Here is an 18,703-nt window from a genome sequence, read left to right on the forward strand (position 1 = left end):
CTTTAGGAAGCTCCCTTAGCCACTTTGAGCTCAATTTCCTCAACATTAACCAGGAATAAGTACCACCCGCCTCTGCTGGTTAACGCTGAGGACTGAAAGGAGAACCTCCACAACGCCACTTGACAATGCCGCCTGGCGGAAACCCCTCAATGCGGGACTGGTAGGATCATCTGAAGCTAAGTACAACTCTCCTTTCCACTGTCCCAGGCTCACTCTGCATGCGATTAGCAAGGAATAGCGAATAAAGGAAACCGAAATAGTTGCTTAATTTTTAATAAGAAATTTTTTAAAAGTGGGGGTGGTGGCAAAATAGGAGGGAGAGGAGGGGAAGGAAAAGCAGCCAGTCACAAGTTCTAGTCCAGGGCTTATCTCCAGCCTCCTCACTCAGCCAATCACCAGTCCCCACCTCCTGCGGAGGGGTACTTTCTCCGCTGGCTTCACTCACATGGACGGCACTGCCACAGGTGTTCAGAAACCAGGAGCACCTTGAAATGGGCAATGTGCTTTGGGTAGGAGACCTACAATTTCGCCAAAGAAACCATGGCACAAAAGTGACCTACATAGGAGGGACCAACGGCTGTAAATACTTGGTGGCAAAAACGGATGTCATACCTTCGGTACAGGAGACACACACCCAAATAAAATTTGCCAAAATAGCAGAGAAAAAAATACAGCAGACATCCAGTGCCATTCTGTTACAGAAATATTTATATCCCAAAGCCAGGGACCTCTCTGGAACACTGTCTTTATTTCCACGTTTCATGGAAGATGTTTGAGTGCACTCACGTGTGTCTCAACAAACTTCCAGTCCCTGCTCTAAACCCTGTGGCTCCTCAGCAAAACCCAAAAACAAGTATCAGTTTTCCTTCCAAATGGGAAATTTCCTGACCTAGCGAAACCAGCATCAAATCCACTTATTATGAGATAGCTGATTACAGGCGAAGTCCTCTAGTCCAGGATGACTCCCCTCCTGCAGGAGCGGGAAGGATGGGCAGAGCACTGGCCTGCCAGACCACATCTCCAGGCAGTTTGAAACCATGGCTGCTCAGGTGAGCCGTGATAAAAATCAAAACCAAGGATCTCTGAAAAGTGTACATGGCAAGACCCAGACCTCGGACCAGACTCAGCAGAAATGGATGTTGCAAGGTTTGTTCAGAGACCTCCTCTCCATGCCCCCTCTCCCCGGGACCTCCCTCCTTGCACTAGGGTTCCAGGGCCAATGGAACACTCCCTTACCTCTAGCCCAGTGCATTTTCAGGACCAGCTCCCAGACTGTACCAGACCCTGAAATGTATTCGCTGAATGCACTATTTCTTGAAATGATCATAAATCACCTGATGATAACAACAATTGTTCTAAAAGTGTTCTCTCTCTGTCTCTCAGGAATCGTGCCATGAGTTTGAGCAAGCAGCTTTGCTTCTCTCTACTGCAATTCTATCATTTGCAAAATGTTAACAATTACTGTGTTCACCCATAGCATTGTTGTAAAAAGCCTTAAGACCCACTTCATGTAGCCTGCCAGGAGCACAGACCCTGTCACATGGTAAATGCCCACTGAAGGTGAGTTATCTGTAGCTATTATTACCTGCCACTCCAGTGAATAAAAGGAGTCCATCAGGTCTCATCGTATCACCATGAAAGGATGTCCATGTAGACTGCGGAGTGGGAGTAGGGAAATTCAATGTTTATCAGGTACTATTTTGCTTTTTAGAATGTGTACATGTATATTTGTAGGTACACTGGAAAAGATCTGGAAGGAAATACACCCAGTGTTAATAGTGACTACCCCAAAGACACATTCATCCAAACACACAGGAGAAAAACACTCACTATCTTTCTGTCTTCCATATCATTTGAACTATTTTCAATAAGCATCTATGGCTTTTGTAAAGTTTTTGAAAGGAACTTATTGCATTTTTTTTCTGGAGAAACAAGCAGGAGCATGAAAAAGGTGGAAACAGAAGGTAAAATGGCTCAGCAGGCACACGAACCACGCACCTCTCACTACAACTCAACACCAGCTCTCTCTTCTCTTGGTCCAATGGCCCAAGACTTAGAGATAAAATGTTTATTGTGATCACATCAATCACACCAAGGAGCTTGGAACCACCCTTTCAAACTCCTCTGGTTCTGTGTACCTGCCCGGGGCTGTTAGCTTTCCTCCTGTGTCTCTGACTGGACTGTAATCCCCTAGTGGGGAAATGCACCCTGACACTTAGCCATCATCCCCACAACACTCAGCACCGCATAGAGACCAGGGCAGTGATGCCCACTCGGACTGTGATTCTACTTAAAAAGCAAAGGACCAGGGGCCAGATGCGACTTGTCTTTGGTAACTCACCAGCTGTTGCTTGAACCAGAACAAAGCCAGGTCTCCTGATGCCCAGAAAAGAGCTAGTGCCTGTCCCGCTAGAAACGTGGTGAAAATGTTTTGCTTGCTGTAAAAAGACGCACTACTGGAGAAGATGGGTGCAACTTCTCATGGAGCCACTCAGCCCAGATCACCAGGAAACAGGGCTGCCGGATGAGACACTTGGCCCAGATCACCAGGAAACAGGACTGCCGGATGAGACACTAATCACGTCCACTGGAAAGGAAATCTGGCTGGGCAGTAGAGGGAAATTCACACACATTACCCTGCCCCAATGGCAGCAACAACATGAACAAAACAAAAAATACCTGACTGGAAAGCCGTAGCCTGGCTAGCAAATTCAAAACAGAGCCACAATCCTAGCAGCACGTATCACTGCAACACAGAGCTTCAGTCAGTGTGCACACACTTTAAGTAGAAAGGTAAAATGTCCATGTTTTTGGAACAAGGGGGCTATTTTTGTGTGTGTGTGTGATGTCAGAAGAAACTGTTGGCAAGGAAATAGAAATAGGCGCCCTTACACATTGACAGTGAGATAACGGTATGGCCCTAACGGAAGGGAATCGAGCAACACCCATCAACATTTAAAATGTGCAGAACCCTGGATCCCACAATTCCATTTCTAGCAATGCATCCTATGAACATATTCACGCAAATATGCAAGAATTACATACAACTCAGCATTGATTAATTCAAACGGTTGGGAACAACCTAAATATTTACCAGTGGGGAATTGGTGGAGAACAGTATTTATCTTATGCCAACATCTGTGTTTTTAAAAAGAAGATACATAGGCTGGGTGCAGTTGTTCACACGTATAATCCCAGCACTTTGAGAGGCTGAGGCAGGTGGATCACGAGGCCAAGATATCCAGACCATCCTGGCCAACACGGTGAAACCCCGTCTCTACTAAAAATACAAAAATAATCTGGGCACAGTGGCGTGCGCCTGTAGTCCCAGCTACTCAGGAGGTTGAGGCAGGAGAATCGCTTGAACCCAGGAGGTGGAGGTTGCAGTGAGCTGAGGTCACACCAGCCTGGTGACAGAGCAAGACTCCATCTTGGAAAAACAAACAAGCAAACAAACAAACAAAACTGGCAACAGTGGTCACAGAGCAGTGATGGGAGTAGGACTGCCTTTCACTCTCCAGGACCTTTTGAATGTCGCTCATATTACATATTCAAAATATATGACTACAGTAAATATTTTCAGAGTAACTACGAAAAACTGGGGAAATAATAATATCTAACACACAGGACTACTGCATAATTAAAGAATGAAAAGTTTTAATCACTATCAGAGTTTAAAGGAAGAAAGATTAATTCTAGCTTGGATGTCAGAGCGGGGATCATGTAAAGGAAGTGAGTATTTCAAGTCTTGAAGGATGGAGAAGATTTAAAGAGGCAGAAGTGTGGAGATGATGTCCCAGATGGAGATAAGAACATAGACGAAGAAGATGAAGAGATGAGAAGGTCTAAATTCTAAGTGCAGCTCTCAGGCTGGGCTTCAGAACAGGGCTTAGGCAACAAGCTGGAGTGCAAGGCTGATGGCGGGAATGGAAACACTGAAACCCAAACTTCCATATCACTCCTGGATCATGAGCCTTGAATGCCAAGCCGGGGAACCCCTCCTTGATCTTAACAATGAAAAGTCACTGGGCTGGGTGTGGCGACTCATGCCTGTAATCCAGTGCTTTGAGAGGCTGAGGTGAGAGGACTGCTTGAGGCCAGGAGTTTGAAACCACTCTGGACAACACAGCAAGACTTTATCCTTACAAAAAATTTAAAAATTAGCTAGGCAGGATAGCACACCTGTAGTCCCAGCTACTCAGGAAGCTGAGGCGGGAGGATCACTTGAGCCCAGGAATTTAGGGTTACCGTGAGCTGTGATGGCATGCCTGCATTCCAGCCTGAGCAACAGAGCAAGGGCATGTCTCAAAAATAAAAAAAAAAAAAAATGAAATAAAATCACTAAAAGTTTGTATAGACATAAAGTATAAAATCATACCATATATGATTTAATCCAGATATATAATATAAATCAGAGGGGGAAAAGAGAAATTAGGAAGCTATTGTAAGAAGACAAGACTCAACTAAGACACGAGCAAAGGCCCTGGGCTCACAGCGCTATCTTTATATAAAGGAATGAACTACCACATTTATTTTCATGGCATCACCAACTTAGATACAGGCCATTATCAGATGGCCATAATACCATAGGCAAATACCATAAAAAACACCATAGGCTGTGTGGTTTAAACATTAGTTTATTGCTCACAGCTCTGGAGGCTGGAAGTCCAAGATCAAGGTGTCGGCCAACTCAGTTCCGAGACAGGGACCTCTTCCTGGCTTGCAGACAGCCATCTTTCTTCTTGTTTCCTCACACCAGGGCAGTGGGAGCTCTCTGCTTTCTCTTTTTTTTTGAGACAGAGTCCCACTCTGTCACCTGGTTGGAGTGCAGTGGCACAATCTCAGCTCACTGCAACCTCCGACTCCCTGGTTCAAGCAACTCTCCTGCCTCAGCCTCCCGAGTAGCTGGGATTACAGGCACGTGCCACCACACCCAACTTATTTTCGTATTTTTAGTAGAAACGGGGTTTCAGGATGGTCTCAATTTCCTGACCTCGTGATCTGCCCACCTCAGCCTCCCAAAGTGCTGGGATTACAGGTGTGAGCCACCACACCCGGCCTGGTTTCTCTTCTTCTAACCGCACTAATCCTGTCAGACCAGGGCCCATGCTCATGACTTCATCTAACCCTAATCATCTCCCAAAGGTCCTATCCCCTAATACCATCACACTGGCAGTTAGGGCTCCAGTACAAGAATCTGGGGGAGACATAAACATTCAGTTTATAACAATGTCTTTTCAATCCTGTTGAAAAAAACAACCAAATGAGTAGGCAAAGAAGTACCTTATATGTAAACAAGTCAGGACTTTTCATATTTCTGCTAACACATTAAAGTCAATTTAAAATGTCTGATAACAAGAGTCAGAAGCAGAGATACATGAAAGTTAGCTACTCTGCATTTTAGGCCCACATTGAGCTGTCTTTCAATGACATTGTGGCACAAAGAACACTGCTTTCTATTCCTGGTTTTGCCACCAAAGAAGCTGGAACATTTCCCTGTATTTCCGTTTATCTTGAAAATCACTGGGCTGACCTAGCAGACCTCCAAGGTACCTTCCATTCACAAATTCCACAAATAACTTCCTACCAACAGAGGCTACACAAATAAACTACACTGATGAAGGGGAAAGCTAACACTAGCAAACAATGAGATGCACACAAGACAAGACGTATAGAGAAGTGGATCAACCACAAACTGGTGGACGATGAGCCAGCGGGGGATAAAAACACATTCCCTAACGATGGACAGACAGGCAATGGCGCCGATGTAGTATTGTTGAAGATTTCCTATTTTACATCTTCAAGATAAATGGCCCCATTGTTTATATTCATTCTGATTAAATGTGAACGTGAAAACTTCCTCCAGGGGACACAGACATCTAAAAAGTTCCCAATGTATCCAATATGTCATTTGATACTTTTACTGACAAGAAAAATGAGGGACTAAATATACAAACAGACCATGCCCGATCATATGTATAAAGACAGAACTCAGACCACAACCGGTAGCTGCCCACCCAGGAAACCAATCCCCTATCTACAGTCAACAGCCAGGAGGCCAGCCAGGCTAGCACATCAGACAGGAAGCCAGACTTCTCTCTCAACAACCCAGAAACTAAACCACAACTCTGTCCCATGTGGCCAGGACTTGACTCAAAACCGACAGCCACCCTAGTTTTGGCCCCTATTTCCAGTTAGGATAATTCACAGAAAGCCATATACGCCCCTAACCAATCACGTAGGACACCCCACTTCTGCACAGCTGCCTCCAGCCCCCACAACAGCCTCCACTGGGAGCCGTTCTTTTCCATCCTGAAGCTTCCCCACTCCTCATCCGCCACTCACTGGCATGTCAGTCTCTGCCACACGCAAGTGACGGTGCCGACTCCCTTGCCACAGCAGCTCCGAGAAAGTTGCCCCTGCCTGTCTCATGTGGGCGGCCTTCCCTTATTTCCCCCAAAGAATAAGTCTTAAATGAGGGGCTTCTCTCCATATGGCCAAGCTATACAATTCAGAAGCCCAGCATGGCAGATTCCAAGCCTGGAAAGACCATACACCCCTCAGGTCTTCTTTCCACAAAACACAGCTTCCTTGAGTTCCTCAGTCACTCCCCACCAACCAGGGAAGGAACCACGTGTTATGGAAAGATCAAGGGTCTTGAAGTCAAACTTCTGAGTTCATCAAGTACCTCATCTTTCCACTTAACAAATTACATGGCCTTGGCCAGGGGTGGTGGCTCACATCTGTAATCCCAGCACTTTGGGAGGCCGAGTTGGGCAGATCACCCAAGGCTGGGAGTTCAAGACCAGCCTAACCAACATGGAAAAACCCCATTCCTACTAAAAATACGAAATCAGCCTGGTGTGGTGGCACGTGCCTGTCATCCCAGCTACTCGGGAGGCTGAGGCAGGAGAATCACTTGAACCTGGGAAGCAGAGGTTGTGGTGAGCCGAGATCATGCCATTGCACTCCAGTATGGGCAAGAAGAGCAAAACTCTGTCTCAAAAAACAACAACAACAACAACAACAACAACAAAAAACAAAAAAAAAAACAAAAAAAAAAAACAAAAAAAAACCCGACGTGACCTTGAACAATTTTCATAACTTCTCTAAGCCTCTATCTTCATCTTCAATAAAATAATTTTACCTCCAAGATTGTATTAAATGGAATCCCACATGTAAAACAGCTGACAAATATTAGGGGCCCAACAGCTGTGTGCTCCTACTGCCACCCCACTTTACCCCAAGGGAGAAGCACAAGATGTCCAGAAAAAGCCTGTTGATCCCTACACCTCAGCATCCTGTGTTCACACAAGGCGCAGTGGGATCCAGACTTACCGGGGTCACCCAAATACAAGACATGTTTTGATTTTTCAACTTAGGTACACATGGCTTCTAACGTTCACTATATATGATCCATAATTTAGAAGAGATTTTCCTACACTACTCCGTGGTTCTATTTTAGCAGACTTAGATGTGCCATAATAGCTCACTCTCTTAAGCCCTCTTCAGTATCAAAAACAAAACTTTAATCTGTAACACAGTTATCAGCAGCGAAAGTGGAAAAGGTACCTATGAGTCAAAATGACCCTCTGCCCTGCCCCGCCCCACCCTACAAAAAGCTGTTCAGGAGGATTTGGGCTGGTTATGAGAATGCTGTCTGTATTCCCAGGGACAGACAAATGCCTACTCTGGTTAGAAGCTGCGCTGCTCAGCCTCCAGGGTAGAAAGCTCCCCACACCCTCTACCCAAGGAGAAGAGAAACAAACGGGGTGGCCAGGCTCCAGGACGTGGACTGTGTAGTGTGGTTTCTGCAGTCCAGGTCACTGCCATGGGTGAAGCTTTTCCTTCCTTCTTTTCCACCCAAGTGACCAAGGTCCTACAGCTGCTGTAGGGCCTCTTCCCTAGGATGAGACAGCCCAGCCATTCCCCTTCCCTTTTTTTTTTTTTTTTTTTTTTTTTTTTTTTTTTTTTCTTTCTGAGACAGAGTCTCACTCTGTCACCCAAGCTAGAGTGCAGTGGTGCAATCGTAGCTCACTGCCACCTCTGCCCCCCGGGTTCAAACAATTCTCCTGCCTCAGCCTCCCAAGTACCTGAGATTACAGGCGCCCACCACCACGCCCAGCTAATTTTTATATTTTCAGTAGAGACGGAGTTTCTACTTGTTGGCCAGGCTGCTCTCGAACTCCCGACCTCAGGTGATCCACCTGCCTCGGCCTCCCAAAGTGCTGGGATTACAGGCATGAGCCACCACATCTGGCCGAGTCAGCCCAGCCATCCTGACTTTTTGTTCTGGCTAAATTACTCTCTTCCGCGTCTGCCTTCCAACTAGCTAAATCAGAGATCTGGCCTTGGGGCAGGCTTGAAGAATCCCTGTTTTTGGTCCTCAAGAGGTCCTACCAGGGTCTGGGACAATTCCAAGACTTGTGTTCTTAAAGAGGAAAGAAACCTCACATACACGGCTCTCGCAGAGCTCAGGCAGAGCTCAGGCAAGGCTTGGGAGCTGGCCCTAAGGTTTGGGTGTGCCATCTATGATAACAGCTAAGAGATCTGAAGCCAGCTGTCTGGGTTCAAACCTCAATTCCAACAGCGCTGGCTGTGTGATGTTAGACAACGTCCCCAGCCTCTCTGTGGTTCCGTTTCCTCACCGTAAAAGGGCCACAATAATAGAGCTGCTCTAAAAATTAAGTGAATTCGTGCATATAAGGTATTCAGAACAATGCTTGGCACATGGGGGAGTTCAATAGACACGTATTGAACAGAGTAACTTAGCAATTAGTAAATATACTCATGCAGGCCAGGCGCGGTGGCTCACGCCTGTAATTCCAAAACATAGCAATGGGTTGGCAGGAGCTGATGACTGGAGGTGGCGCAGTAGCGTTGGGGTGTGGGACAGCGGAGGGCAGAGAAGGCAAAAGGACCTGCATGACACCCTACAGGGCTAGGAGCCACAGCTGCGGTCATTAGTTCAGTTTTTGTCGGCTATGCCTGTTACTTATACACCATCTCTTGTTCAGAAAGAACTTCAGGTTGAGTATTTGGACTCCTTGAGCCTTCTGCTGTTTGTCTCCGGGACGTTGAACACTCTTAAAAGGGGAAAACTGTCCAGTTCGATTTTCCTTCCTGGGACATTACAGGTTTTTCAAAAGTTTGATGAAAGCATTCGCTAAGGAGTGACTCCACTTTCTTCGGTGGCTGAGAAATACAGCGTCTGAGGGGCAGCGTCAGGTCTTCCCATCAAGCTGAGGTCGGAGTCTCCCCTCATAAATCTGACCTCTAACTGTAACTGCCTTGGCCTCATTCCGTGGGTGTGGGTGCTCCTGCTTGAAACGCATTTTCCAGCCCGCCAAATTCTTGGGAGAGTTTCTTCCACTCTCCAAGCGCTAAGAGCTACAAAGTTCAATCTGGCTTTCCAGATTTTTTTTTCTTCCCATTACTAATGGAAGAAATCAAGAAGCGCCGGGCAGAAGGGCCCTGTTCCCTCGAATCAGAGCCCCGCCCAGGGCCAGAGCAGGAAACACTGCGGTGGGACTCGCGGTGACAGCCCATGGACCCCCGGGTCCCGCCGGCCAGGGCAGAGGGCAGTGCGGTCTGTGTGGACGCTGCGCGACAGCTCCGGGCCCGCGCCTCTTGCTTCCTCCCGCCGGGCAAGTGAGAGGATAAACCATGGGGCGGGGGCAGTGCGCCCCCCGCGCGCGGACCCCCACTACACGCGCGTCCCAGGCGGGGTCGACCCAGACGAGCCACGGGGCGCCGCACAGCCCCACTAGCAGGGCGGCCAGGACCCACGCGCCACCTATATAGGTGACAAAACACTCAAGAAGCTGTCATGCGGGGCCGGGAAAGAGCCCCCACCCAGAGTCACGGACTCCCTCGTCCGAGGGTCCGCACAGTCCCCTCGTTGAGTCTGGCGAAGCAGTCTCGCTGCGAGGGAGGGCGGGGAGGGCGGCGGAGTCTCCCACTCGCCGTGACCCGGACCCCGCCCCACGAGTGGGTCCTCGCAGGGCCCCCTCTGCCGCACGCGGGGACCAGCCACGCCGCGGGGGACTGGGCAGAAGCCAGCGCCCGGGTCCATGCAGTCCCCTCCGCGGCAGACGCGGGGAGCCGGGGAGCAGTGGGGACCGGCCCCCACCCGCAGGGCGACCATGACCCCCGCGCGGGCCCACGCGGTATCGCAGCAGGGGCGAAGCCCCCGGTGCCACCCGAGACCGAGACAAAGTCCAGGCGCAAGGACCCCGGATCCCGACCTCGGACCCTGCAGAGCCCAGCTCGGAGCTGCCACGCCGGGGGCAGAGACCCCCGCCCGGTCCGGAGACCCGGTCGCCCATGGCGCCGTCTCACCTCAGACCGCCGCCTCGCAGCGCTCGCTCCTCGCCGCCGCGCCTGGGCCGACTGGAGCACAGCTGAGCAGCCAACAGAGCCGCGGCAGCCTCAACAATGGAGCCCGGGAGCGGGGCCGCTGCCGCCGCTTCAGCCCGTGTTCCCCGCTCGGGATCCGGCTCGGATCAAGGAGCTGCAGCTGGCGCGGGGCTGCGGCCGGGAAACACACCGCGCAGGTGCACACGGCCCCGCCCGCCGCCCGCCGCCCGCCGCCCGCCGCCCGCCGCCCGCCGCCCGCCGCCCGCCGCCCCGCCCCCCGGCCAATGGGGAGCGAGCTACGCGGAGAGGGCGGGGCCTAGGGGAACAAAGAGAGGTTGGGCGGGGCGGCGCTGGGACTGGGCGTGGGGGTCCCGCGGGAGGACCGGACCCAAGAGCTGGCCGGATCCTGGCCTCCTAGAAGACCCAGCTCAACGTCCACCTGGAGTCTGCTCTACAGAACGCGCTCATCTCAAGCCCAGAACTCAGGCTTTTAGGGCAGAGAGCGAGAGACAGGCTTGCTTTACAAAAAGGGAAACTGAGGTCCAAGGAATAGGATTGCCTGCTGACTGAACTCACGTAGTCCCATTCACTCGTTCACCTTGTCATTCAGCAAACATTTGGAAGCACGGATGGTGGGCGTTAGGAGTGAAGTAGGGCCGGGCGCGGTGGCTGGCGCCTGTGATCCCAGCACTTTGTGGGGCCGAGGCAGGTGGATTACTTGAGGCCAGGAGTTCAAAAATCGCCTGGCCAACAAGATGAAATCCCATCTCTGCTAAAAATACAAAAACTTAGCCGATCGTGGTGGCGCGTACCTGTGGTTCCAGCTACTGGGAAGGCTGAGGCAGGAAAATCGTTTGAACCCGGGAGGTGGAGGTTGCAGTGAGCTGAGACGGTGCCACTGCATGCGCTCCAGCCTGGGCGACAGAATGAGACTCTGTCTCCAAAAAAAAAAAAAAAAAAAAAAAAATTAATAGATGGGAAGTAGAAGCGAACTTAGGCCTTCCCTGAAGGAGCTCGGCCAAGGAGTACCTGAAATGTCTCTGCATCTCTTTAAGGTCTGATAAAGGAACCAGGAACGAGCACTAATTACTTCCATTTCCTGCCTCAGAGCTTTCATGTGTTTGCTGTTCCCCGCCTGAAATGCCAAGTACCAATGGTATTTATTTATTTATAGAAATGAGGTCTCCCTATGTTGCTCAGGCTGGTCTCAAACTCCTGGCCTCAAGCTATCCTCTCCTCTCAGCCTCCCAAAGTGTTGGGATTACAGGCATGAACCACTGTCCCCAGCCCTGATCGTCTTTAAAACGTCTTTCCTCATCTTATTTGAGCTTCCTGCTTCATGTGACCCCACACCCTTGGTTTTCCTGTACTTCCATAGCTGCTCCTCGGTGGGTCCCAGGGACCCACCCCCTTCTCTGCCCAACTTGTATATGTCTGGACTCAGGCCAAATGCCCTTCCATTTGCAGTGGGCACTGCCACAGGAAATCTCATGCCCTTCCGGGCTTCACAAACCATCCACATGCTCTGCTGCCTGCCAGAGACATCCATCCCAGTCAGATGCCCAGCCCTGACCTTTCCCAAAGGCCCAGCTGGACACAGGGAAGCATCTCAAATTTTCCGCGGGCCAAAACAGAGTGCTTTATTAGTGCCCTAACCTGCTCATCCACATTCTTGTGATTCTCTGTAAACAGCCCCTCCATCCACCCAGCTGCTCAGGTGAAAATCTCAAATCCTCCTCCAATCCTTCCTCCCCGAACCTCTCATGCAGCCCTCTGCCTTCCTAGGACGCTGAGCACCCCTCACTCCCAGCGCCAGCTGGGGTGCTGTCTGAGTGGCTGCCACCCACTTGGCATGAAGTGGGACCTCTCGCCCGGTGTCGTGGCTTACGCCTGTAGTCGCAGCACTTTGGGAGGCTGAGGCGGGCAGATTGCTTGAGGCCAGGAGACTGGGACGAGCTGGGCCAATATGGTGAAACTAAAATACAACAATTAGTCAGGAATGGTAATGCGTGCCTATCATCCCAGCTACCCTACCGAGGAGGCTGAGGCAGGAAAATTGCTCGAACCTGGGAGGCAGAGGTTGCAGTGAGCCAAGGTCACACCACTGCACTCCAGGCTGGGCAACAGAGTGAGAATCTCTCGCAAATTTAAAAAACAAGAAAAAGAAGAAGAAGAAAAAGAAAGAGAAAAAGTGTGACCTCTCTAAGGCAAGGCAGTGTCCCATTCTGATTCACTTCCATGTGCAAAACAGGACCTGCGCCCTGAAGGCACTCACTCAGGGAGGCTGCTGGGATGGGTGGATGCACAGTTAGGTTCTTCATGGTGGCTGGAGCTGACCCCATCCCCATCGCTCTTCCCACACACACCTGCACACTCATCACTCCCACGCTCGCACCCACCACTGAAAGCCTGGCCCCTAATCTGATTTGCCTAACAAGGTCCCCGGATGAACAACACATGCTTCCCTACCTCTCCCCTGCTAGGGCCCCACCGTGTTGTGGGATGTACTCAGGGATCAGGAGAACAAAACCTCAGGGAGTGAAAGGACATTCCAGGGTGCAGGCCTCTGCATCCGCCTCCATGCCCTCACCCCTGCCTGACACGCCCTCACCCCTGTACCTGGCCAGCTCCTACCAACCCTTAAAGTCTCACCAAGTTCAGTGGTGGCAGCCACACCCTAAAGTGACTGACCCCCCAATGACCTATGCCCTTGCATAGTCTTCCTGACCTTGGGTACGAGCAAAACCGGTGACTGGCTTCTAACCCATAGGGCCTGGCAAAAGCAATGGGATGTCACTGTCACAGTGCATCACCTTCGCACACTAGAGAGAAAGGTTCCGCCTGCAGGCGCTGCAGGAGGGAGATGCTGTGCTGAGAAAGGACCTTTGGAGGAGCCCCGTAGGCAAGGAAGCAAAAAGCTGGGCCCTTGCCAAGCGGGTCCGAGGAAATGAATTCGGCCAGTAACCTCGGCGGACCTGGAAATGGATTCTGCCCTGGTGGAGCCTCAGATGAGGATGCAGCCCAGTTGCTTAGCGTGAGATCCCAAGCACAGGACCCGCTAAAATGTGCTCAACTCCTAGCTTGCCAAAATTGGCTTAAAAGTGTGTGTTGTTTTAAGCTTCTAAGTTTTTAGTTATTGCCTATGAAAGTGTTAAAATTTGAGACAATAACTTAAGTCCCCTCCCCATCACACACATTCTTCTTTCTGGCATTCATCACAATTATACTTATTGATTTAAAATCGCCCTCTTGACTGGGTGCAGTGGCTCAGGAGTTCCAGACCAGCCTGGCCAACATGGTGAAACCCCATCTCTACAAAAAATACAAAAATTAGGTAGATGTGGTCGTACAATCCTGTAATCCCAGCTACTCGGAAGGCTGAGGCAGGAGAATTGCTTGAATCCAGGAGGCAGAAGTTGCAGTGAGCCGAGATTACACCATTGCCCTCCAGCCTGAGAGACAAGAAAAAAACTCTGTCTCAAAAAAAAAAAAAAAAAATTGTCTCTTGCCACCAGCATGAAGGTCCCATGAGAAGAAAAATGGAAACTCTTGCTCATAACAGTGCCCCAAATGCCCAGCACGGTGTAGCTCTAGGGCAGTTAGTCGATGGTGGACGCTGCTGGTTGGAGGGCCCAGCTGGCCCTCCCAACTGCCTTCTCCCTGGTCACGTTCCATTATAGAGAACAGAATAGTTTCTTGCCTTTCCAGAGTCCCTCTTAGTGGGGATTGGCCAAGTGACATTGTCCTGCCCCAGGAGACATAAGTGGAAGTTGGCTGAAAGGTTTCTAGCCTTGGTGTGCTGGGATGATTTGAACCAGGACATGACAGCTGACCGTCCATGGTTCGGGAATTCTGCAAGTTGGTTGTTCAACACATTCAGTACTTAAAAATATTAAATAATATAAACTCACGAATTAAAAAATGCATTAGACTAGATGCAGTGGCCCACGTCTAACACATTGGAAGCCTGAGGCAGGAAGATCACTTGAGCCCAGGAATTCAAGACCAGCTTAGGCAAAAAGGAAGATCCTGTCTCTACAAAAAATTTTAAAATTAGCTAGGCATGGTGGTGTGTGCATGCAATCCTAGCCACTCATGAGGCTGAGGTGGGAGGATCGCTTGAGCCATCTGTTCAAGTCTCCAATGAGCTATGGTAGTGTCACTGCACTCCAGCCTGGGTGACAGAGCCAGACCCCGTCTCAGAAATAAATATATTTCATATATTAATAAATTTATAATAAATGTATGTATATACACATTTATGTATTATAACTATATATTTAGATATAAATATATATTTCTTGTTTTATTTATTTATTTATTTATTTTGAGATAGAGTTTAACCCTTGTCACCCAGGCTGGAGTGCAATGACACAATCTGGGCTCACTGCAACCTTCGCCTCCTGGGTTCAAGTGATTTTCCTGCTTCAGTCTCCTGAGTAGCTGGGATTACAGACACGCACCACCACGCCTGGCTAATTTTTGCGTCTTTAGTAGAGATGAGATTTCTCCATGTTGGTCAGGCTAGTCTTGAACTCCTAACCTCAGCTGATCTGCCCACCTCAGCCTCCCAAATTGCTGGGATTACAGGTGTAAGCCACTGTGCACAGCCTATATGATATATTTATATATTATAATTATGTATATTAATTTTATATAATTATATATAAATATAAATATAAAAACTTTCCTAGCCTTCTCTTGTTTCTACCTACAGTCAATCCCATGACTTCAAATACTATCTACATGTAGTAATTTTAAATGTATAGTTTTATATATATATATATTTTTTTATGTTGTTGTTGTTGTTGTTGTTGTTGTTGAGACAGAGTCTCACCCTGTCGCCAGGCTGGAGTGCAATGGCGTAGTCTCAGCTCACTGCAACCTCTGACTCCCGGGTTCAAGCGATTCTCCTGCCTCAGCCTCCCAAGTAGCTGGGCTTATAAGCGCCCACCACCACGTCCAGCTAATTTTTGTATTTTTAGTAGAGACAGGGTTTTGCCATGTTGGTTAGGTTGGTTTTGAACTCCTGACCTTAACTGATCACCCACCTCGGCCTCCTAAAGCGCTGGGAATACAGGCGTGAGCCACCTTGGCCAAAATATTTTTCTGTTTCCAAACATTTTACATGAGAGGAAAGCGGAGAATAAATCATCTGACACTCTACTGTAAAAAAATCTTTGTGCCTCTCTTCTTTTCATCTTTCCTAAGTGTACATATGACCAAAATGTCTTTAGGTTGAGGTCCCCCCGTGAAAACTTTACAGGGTGTTGTGTCCTCAGCCACCCTCCTGTCTTTTCCTAGTCCTGGCATTTTAGAACCGTCTGGGGATGACCCAGGATACCCACAGTGGCCATGTCTATTGGAGGGTCTAGTGAGTATCAGCCCCGGGGTCATCTCATCCCCAAGGACAGCCTGAGGTAGGGGGTAGAGTCTCTCAGGGGAGCAGCTGGATGCTCTTGGCCTTAGAGGAATCTCCTGGTATAGTTTCATCTAAAATGGTGACCCCTTAGGGTTATTAAAATTTTAGGACATTAAAATGAATGGACAATACAACGTAATGTCATTAAAGCTAAGTCATTAAAACTGTTCCTCCAGCCGGAGCTTTTATTCCTCGGAGACACATTGACGATCTGCAAATGGGATGCTGATATTGAGAGGAAAAGGCAGAAATGATTTCTGCTTTCTAGATTGTCTCAGACTTGCGAAGAGAGAAAAATTGTCCCAAAGGATGAGGAAAACCCACCCTAGAGAGGATGTGCAAGAACCTGAATATGAAAATGCACTGAAGGCACACAGGAGGACAAAGAACAGTGCCAGTGCCTCCTAGGTGGTCACTGAGTGCTTTACTGAACAGGTTGGGTGTCCCGAGGAATAGAATGGCCTGCCGTGACACTTAGAAAGGTCTGTGTTGGAGTCAGCACTGCCTCTCCCTGAGTTTGTTACCTTGATAAGGCTTGTCCGCTTATTTGAGTTTCAGTTTATCATTGACTATAAGATACATGTTGTCAGTACAGCTTGAAAGATAAAGGTACTATTTCCAAAGTAGCAAGGTAAAATGACGTATTTTATTTGCTAAAAATTCATATTTATTCCTTCCCCAGAGTGAGTGTAGTAAGTTTTAAAGGCCTGTTCTTTTCAAGGGTAATTTCAAATGGAATTGTAGGACTTAGCTTTGTCAATGCTACTGGTGAAATAAAAGTGTGATAGATAAATTGATGATTTACAAAGATTCACCAAAATGTCAGTTCCCCTCTTGTAGCATGGTGAAGAATTTATGACAGTGGACATATCTGTATCCTCTTATCTGGATATCTGAGGGGGTTTTTAATGTTGTTTTTGTTTTTTTGGAGACACTGTCTTGCTCTGTAGCCCTGCTGGAGTGCAGTGGCGCCATCTCTGCTTACTGCAACCTCTGCCTCCCGGGTTCAAGTGATTCTCCTGTGTCAGCCTCCCGAGTTACTGGGATTATAGTCACCCACCACCACACCCAGCTAATTTTTGTATTTTCAGTAAACACGGGGTTTTAGGCCTGGCACGGTGGCTCATGCCTGTAATCCCAGCACTTTGGGAGGCCAAGGTGGGCGGATCATGAGGTCAGGAGTTCCTGAGTTCCAGAGCAGCCTGGCTAACATGGTGAAAAACTGTCTCTACCACAAATACAAAAATTAGCTGAGCCTGGTGGCAGGCACCTGCAATCCCAGCTACTCGGGAGGCTGAGGCAAGAGAATTGCTTGAACCCGGGAGGTGGAGGTTGCAGTGAGCCAAGATCTTGCCACTGCACCCCAGCCCAAGCGACAATGCAAGATACCATCCTCACACTTTACATAAACCCTGGCTGCAGAGTAAAATCAATCACTTGTGGAGATTTTTTAATATAATGATGTGTCAATTTCAACCATGGATAAGGCCATTTAGCCTTAGTAAGACCTATCGTGTTAAGATTGTGCCTGTTTTGCAAAATTTCATGTCATCATCCCACTTGTTATTCAGGAAACGTTTTCTCTTGAGTTTTAGGTTCAGTACTGAGGCTCCTTGATGGACAATACATTTTCCAATTCTGAGGACAAGGCAGAGGAAGCCCCCTCTGTGAGAACTTTCATTTTGCTTCTGGAAAAGTACATTGAATCAAATATAGGAAAGGCTTGCATGGTGGCTGACAGGTTCGCCTGCTTTATCATGCTGGTGTTTTATCTTCGGGACAGAAGTAAAAGGAACACAGCTATGTCTGCCTCTGTGTAATAACTCAGGACTTACCTGAGTAAACTCTGGGGTGTCATGAGATGAACTGCTACCTCCACTTAGAGAGGCTTCAGGGACAAAATTTCAAGAGATTTCTGAGGGATAGAAGAGCAGGGCTGCCTTATTCTCTGATCCCAGGTAACCACTCAGAGACAGAGGCAAGGGCTGGGGACACCCAAATGCATATACTAGGTGTCTTTGATACAGCCTCCATTTCCTTGCTAAATCTATGCAATGACACACTGAGAAATCTGGCGAGTGGGGCTGAAGGTCCCTGATGTGTCAGTTCCAGGGTTGGATGGAAACAAGTGGTTTCAGTGGACATTGAAGTAAAGGGAGGTGAGCTGTGAGGAAAGAGCCGTCGAAGACTGGGGAGACTCGGAAGTTGGGGTAGAATGTCGACCCATAAGCCAAGGAGTGCAGATGCACATCGATTTGTTAGGGCTGCATCAATGAAAGAAGGACTTCACCAACACACTAAGTTTTTTCAACAACCGATTGTATTCTTTCAATATTTGTAAGTATTGATCTTTTGGAAATGTTTAATGAGATTTCTTATATAATTCTGCATTCAATTTATGCCCAGGTCACTTTGCTATTATACATTTATGTGCTGCATTTTTATGAATAGACATTTTCTCAAATTTCTTAATTATTTTGCTAAACTATGTGTTAAGAGTTTTTTCTAGAGGTCCACCTTCTTGACTCACTTTTCTGATGAGAAATCTATCAGGTTTCTCCACAGTGATTTTCAAATTTGATAGCTCCTCAATGTGAGAAATTTAATGTCAACTAAGAAATGAATTACCACTAAAGAATCTTCTCCTTTCAAGATGCTAACCGTGTTTTGTCCAGTGTGAAATCTCACATGTGCAACAAGCGTTACTCTGTGAAGAAAGGATTTCTCATGATTTTTCAAGGCATAACTTCTCCAGTAAGAAGTGTTTGGTATTCCAAGAGAATTCATTGCCCTTGGAAAGACTTTCCCTTCTTATTTAGCTTATAAAGGATTTCCTTTCTTATTTTCCATTTTAGCAGCATTTTATCACTGGGTTTTCTTGTGAACATCAAGCCTAGTGCTTGGCTGAATGTTTATTCACAG

At 48.2% G+C, this 18,703-nt stretch overlaps 1 protein-coding gene across 4 annotated transcripts in view; it reads right to left on the bottom strand.

Moving 5' to 3' along the window:
- Nucleotides 1-10,440, bottom strand: part of LOC139361304 (SH3 domain and tetratricopeptide repeat-containing protein 1-like) — a 42,510-nt gene extending 32,070 nt beyond the window's left edge. The window contains exons 1-2 of one of the 4 annotated variants that reach the window (XM_071089926.1): nucleotides 2,342-4,326; nucleotides 1,586-1,750 (exon numbers count right to left, since the gene is read on the bottom strand). In XM_071089926.1, coding sequence (XP_070946027.1) covers nucleotides 1,586-1,625 — 40 coding nt within the window. In that variant the 5' untranslated portion in view covers nucleotides 1,626-1,750; nucleotides 2,342-4,326. Of the gene's footprint in view, nucleotides 1-1,585; nucleotides 7,934-10,341 lie in introns of those variants that run through there. The other 3 variants (XM_071089928.1, XM_071089929.1, XM_071089925.1) reach the window with 3 other exon arrangements.
- Nucleotides 10,441-18,703: the final 8,263 nt, after the last annotated feature.

Source organism: Macaca nemestrina, unplaced genomic scaffold (genome assembly GCF_043159975.1).
Source record: "Macaca nemestrina isolate mMacNem1 unplaced genomic scaffold, mMacNem.hap1 Scaffold_155, whole genome shotgun sequence".
Lineage (NCBI taxonomy): Eukaryota > Metazoa > Chordata > Mammalia > Primates > Cercopithecidae > Macaca > Macaca nemestrina.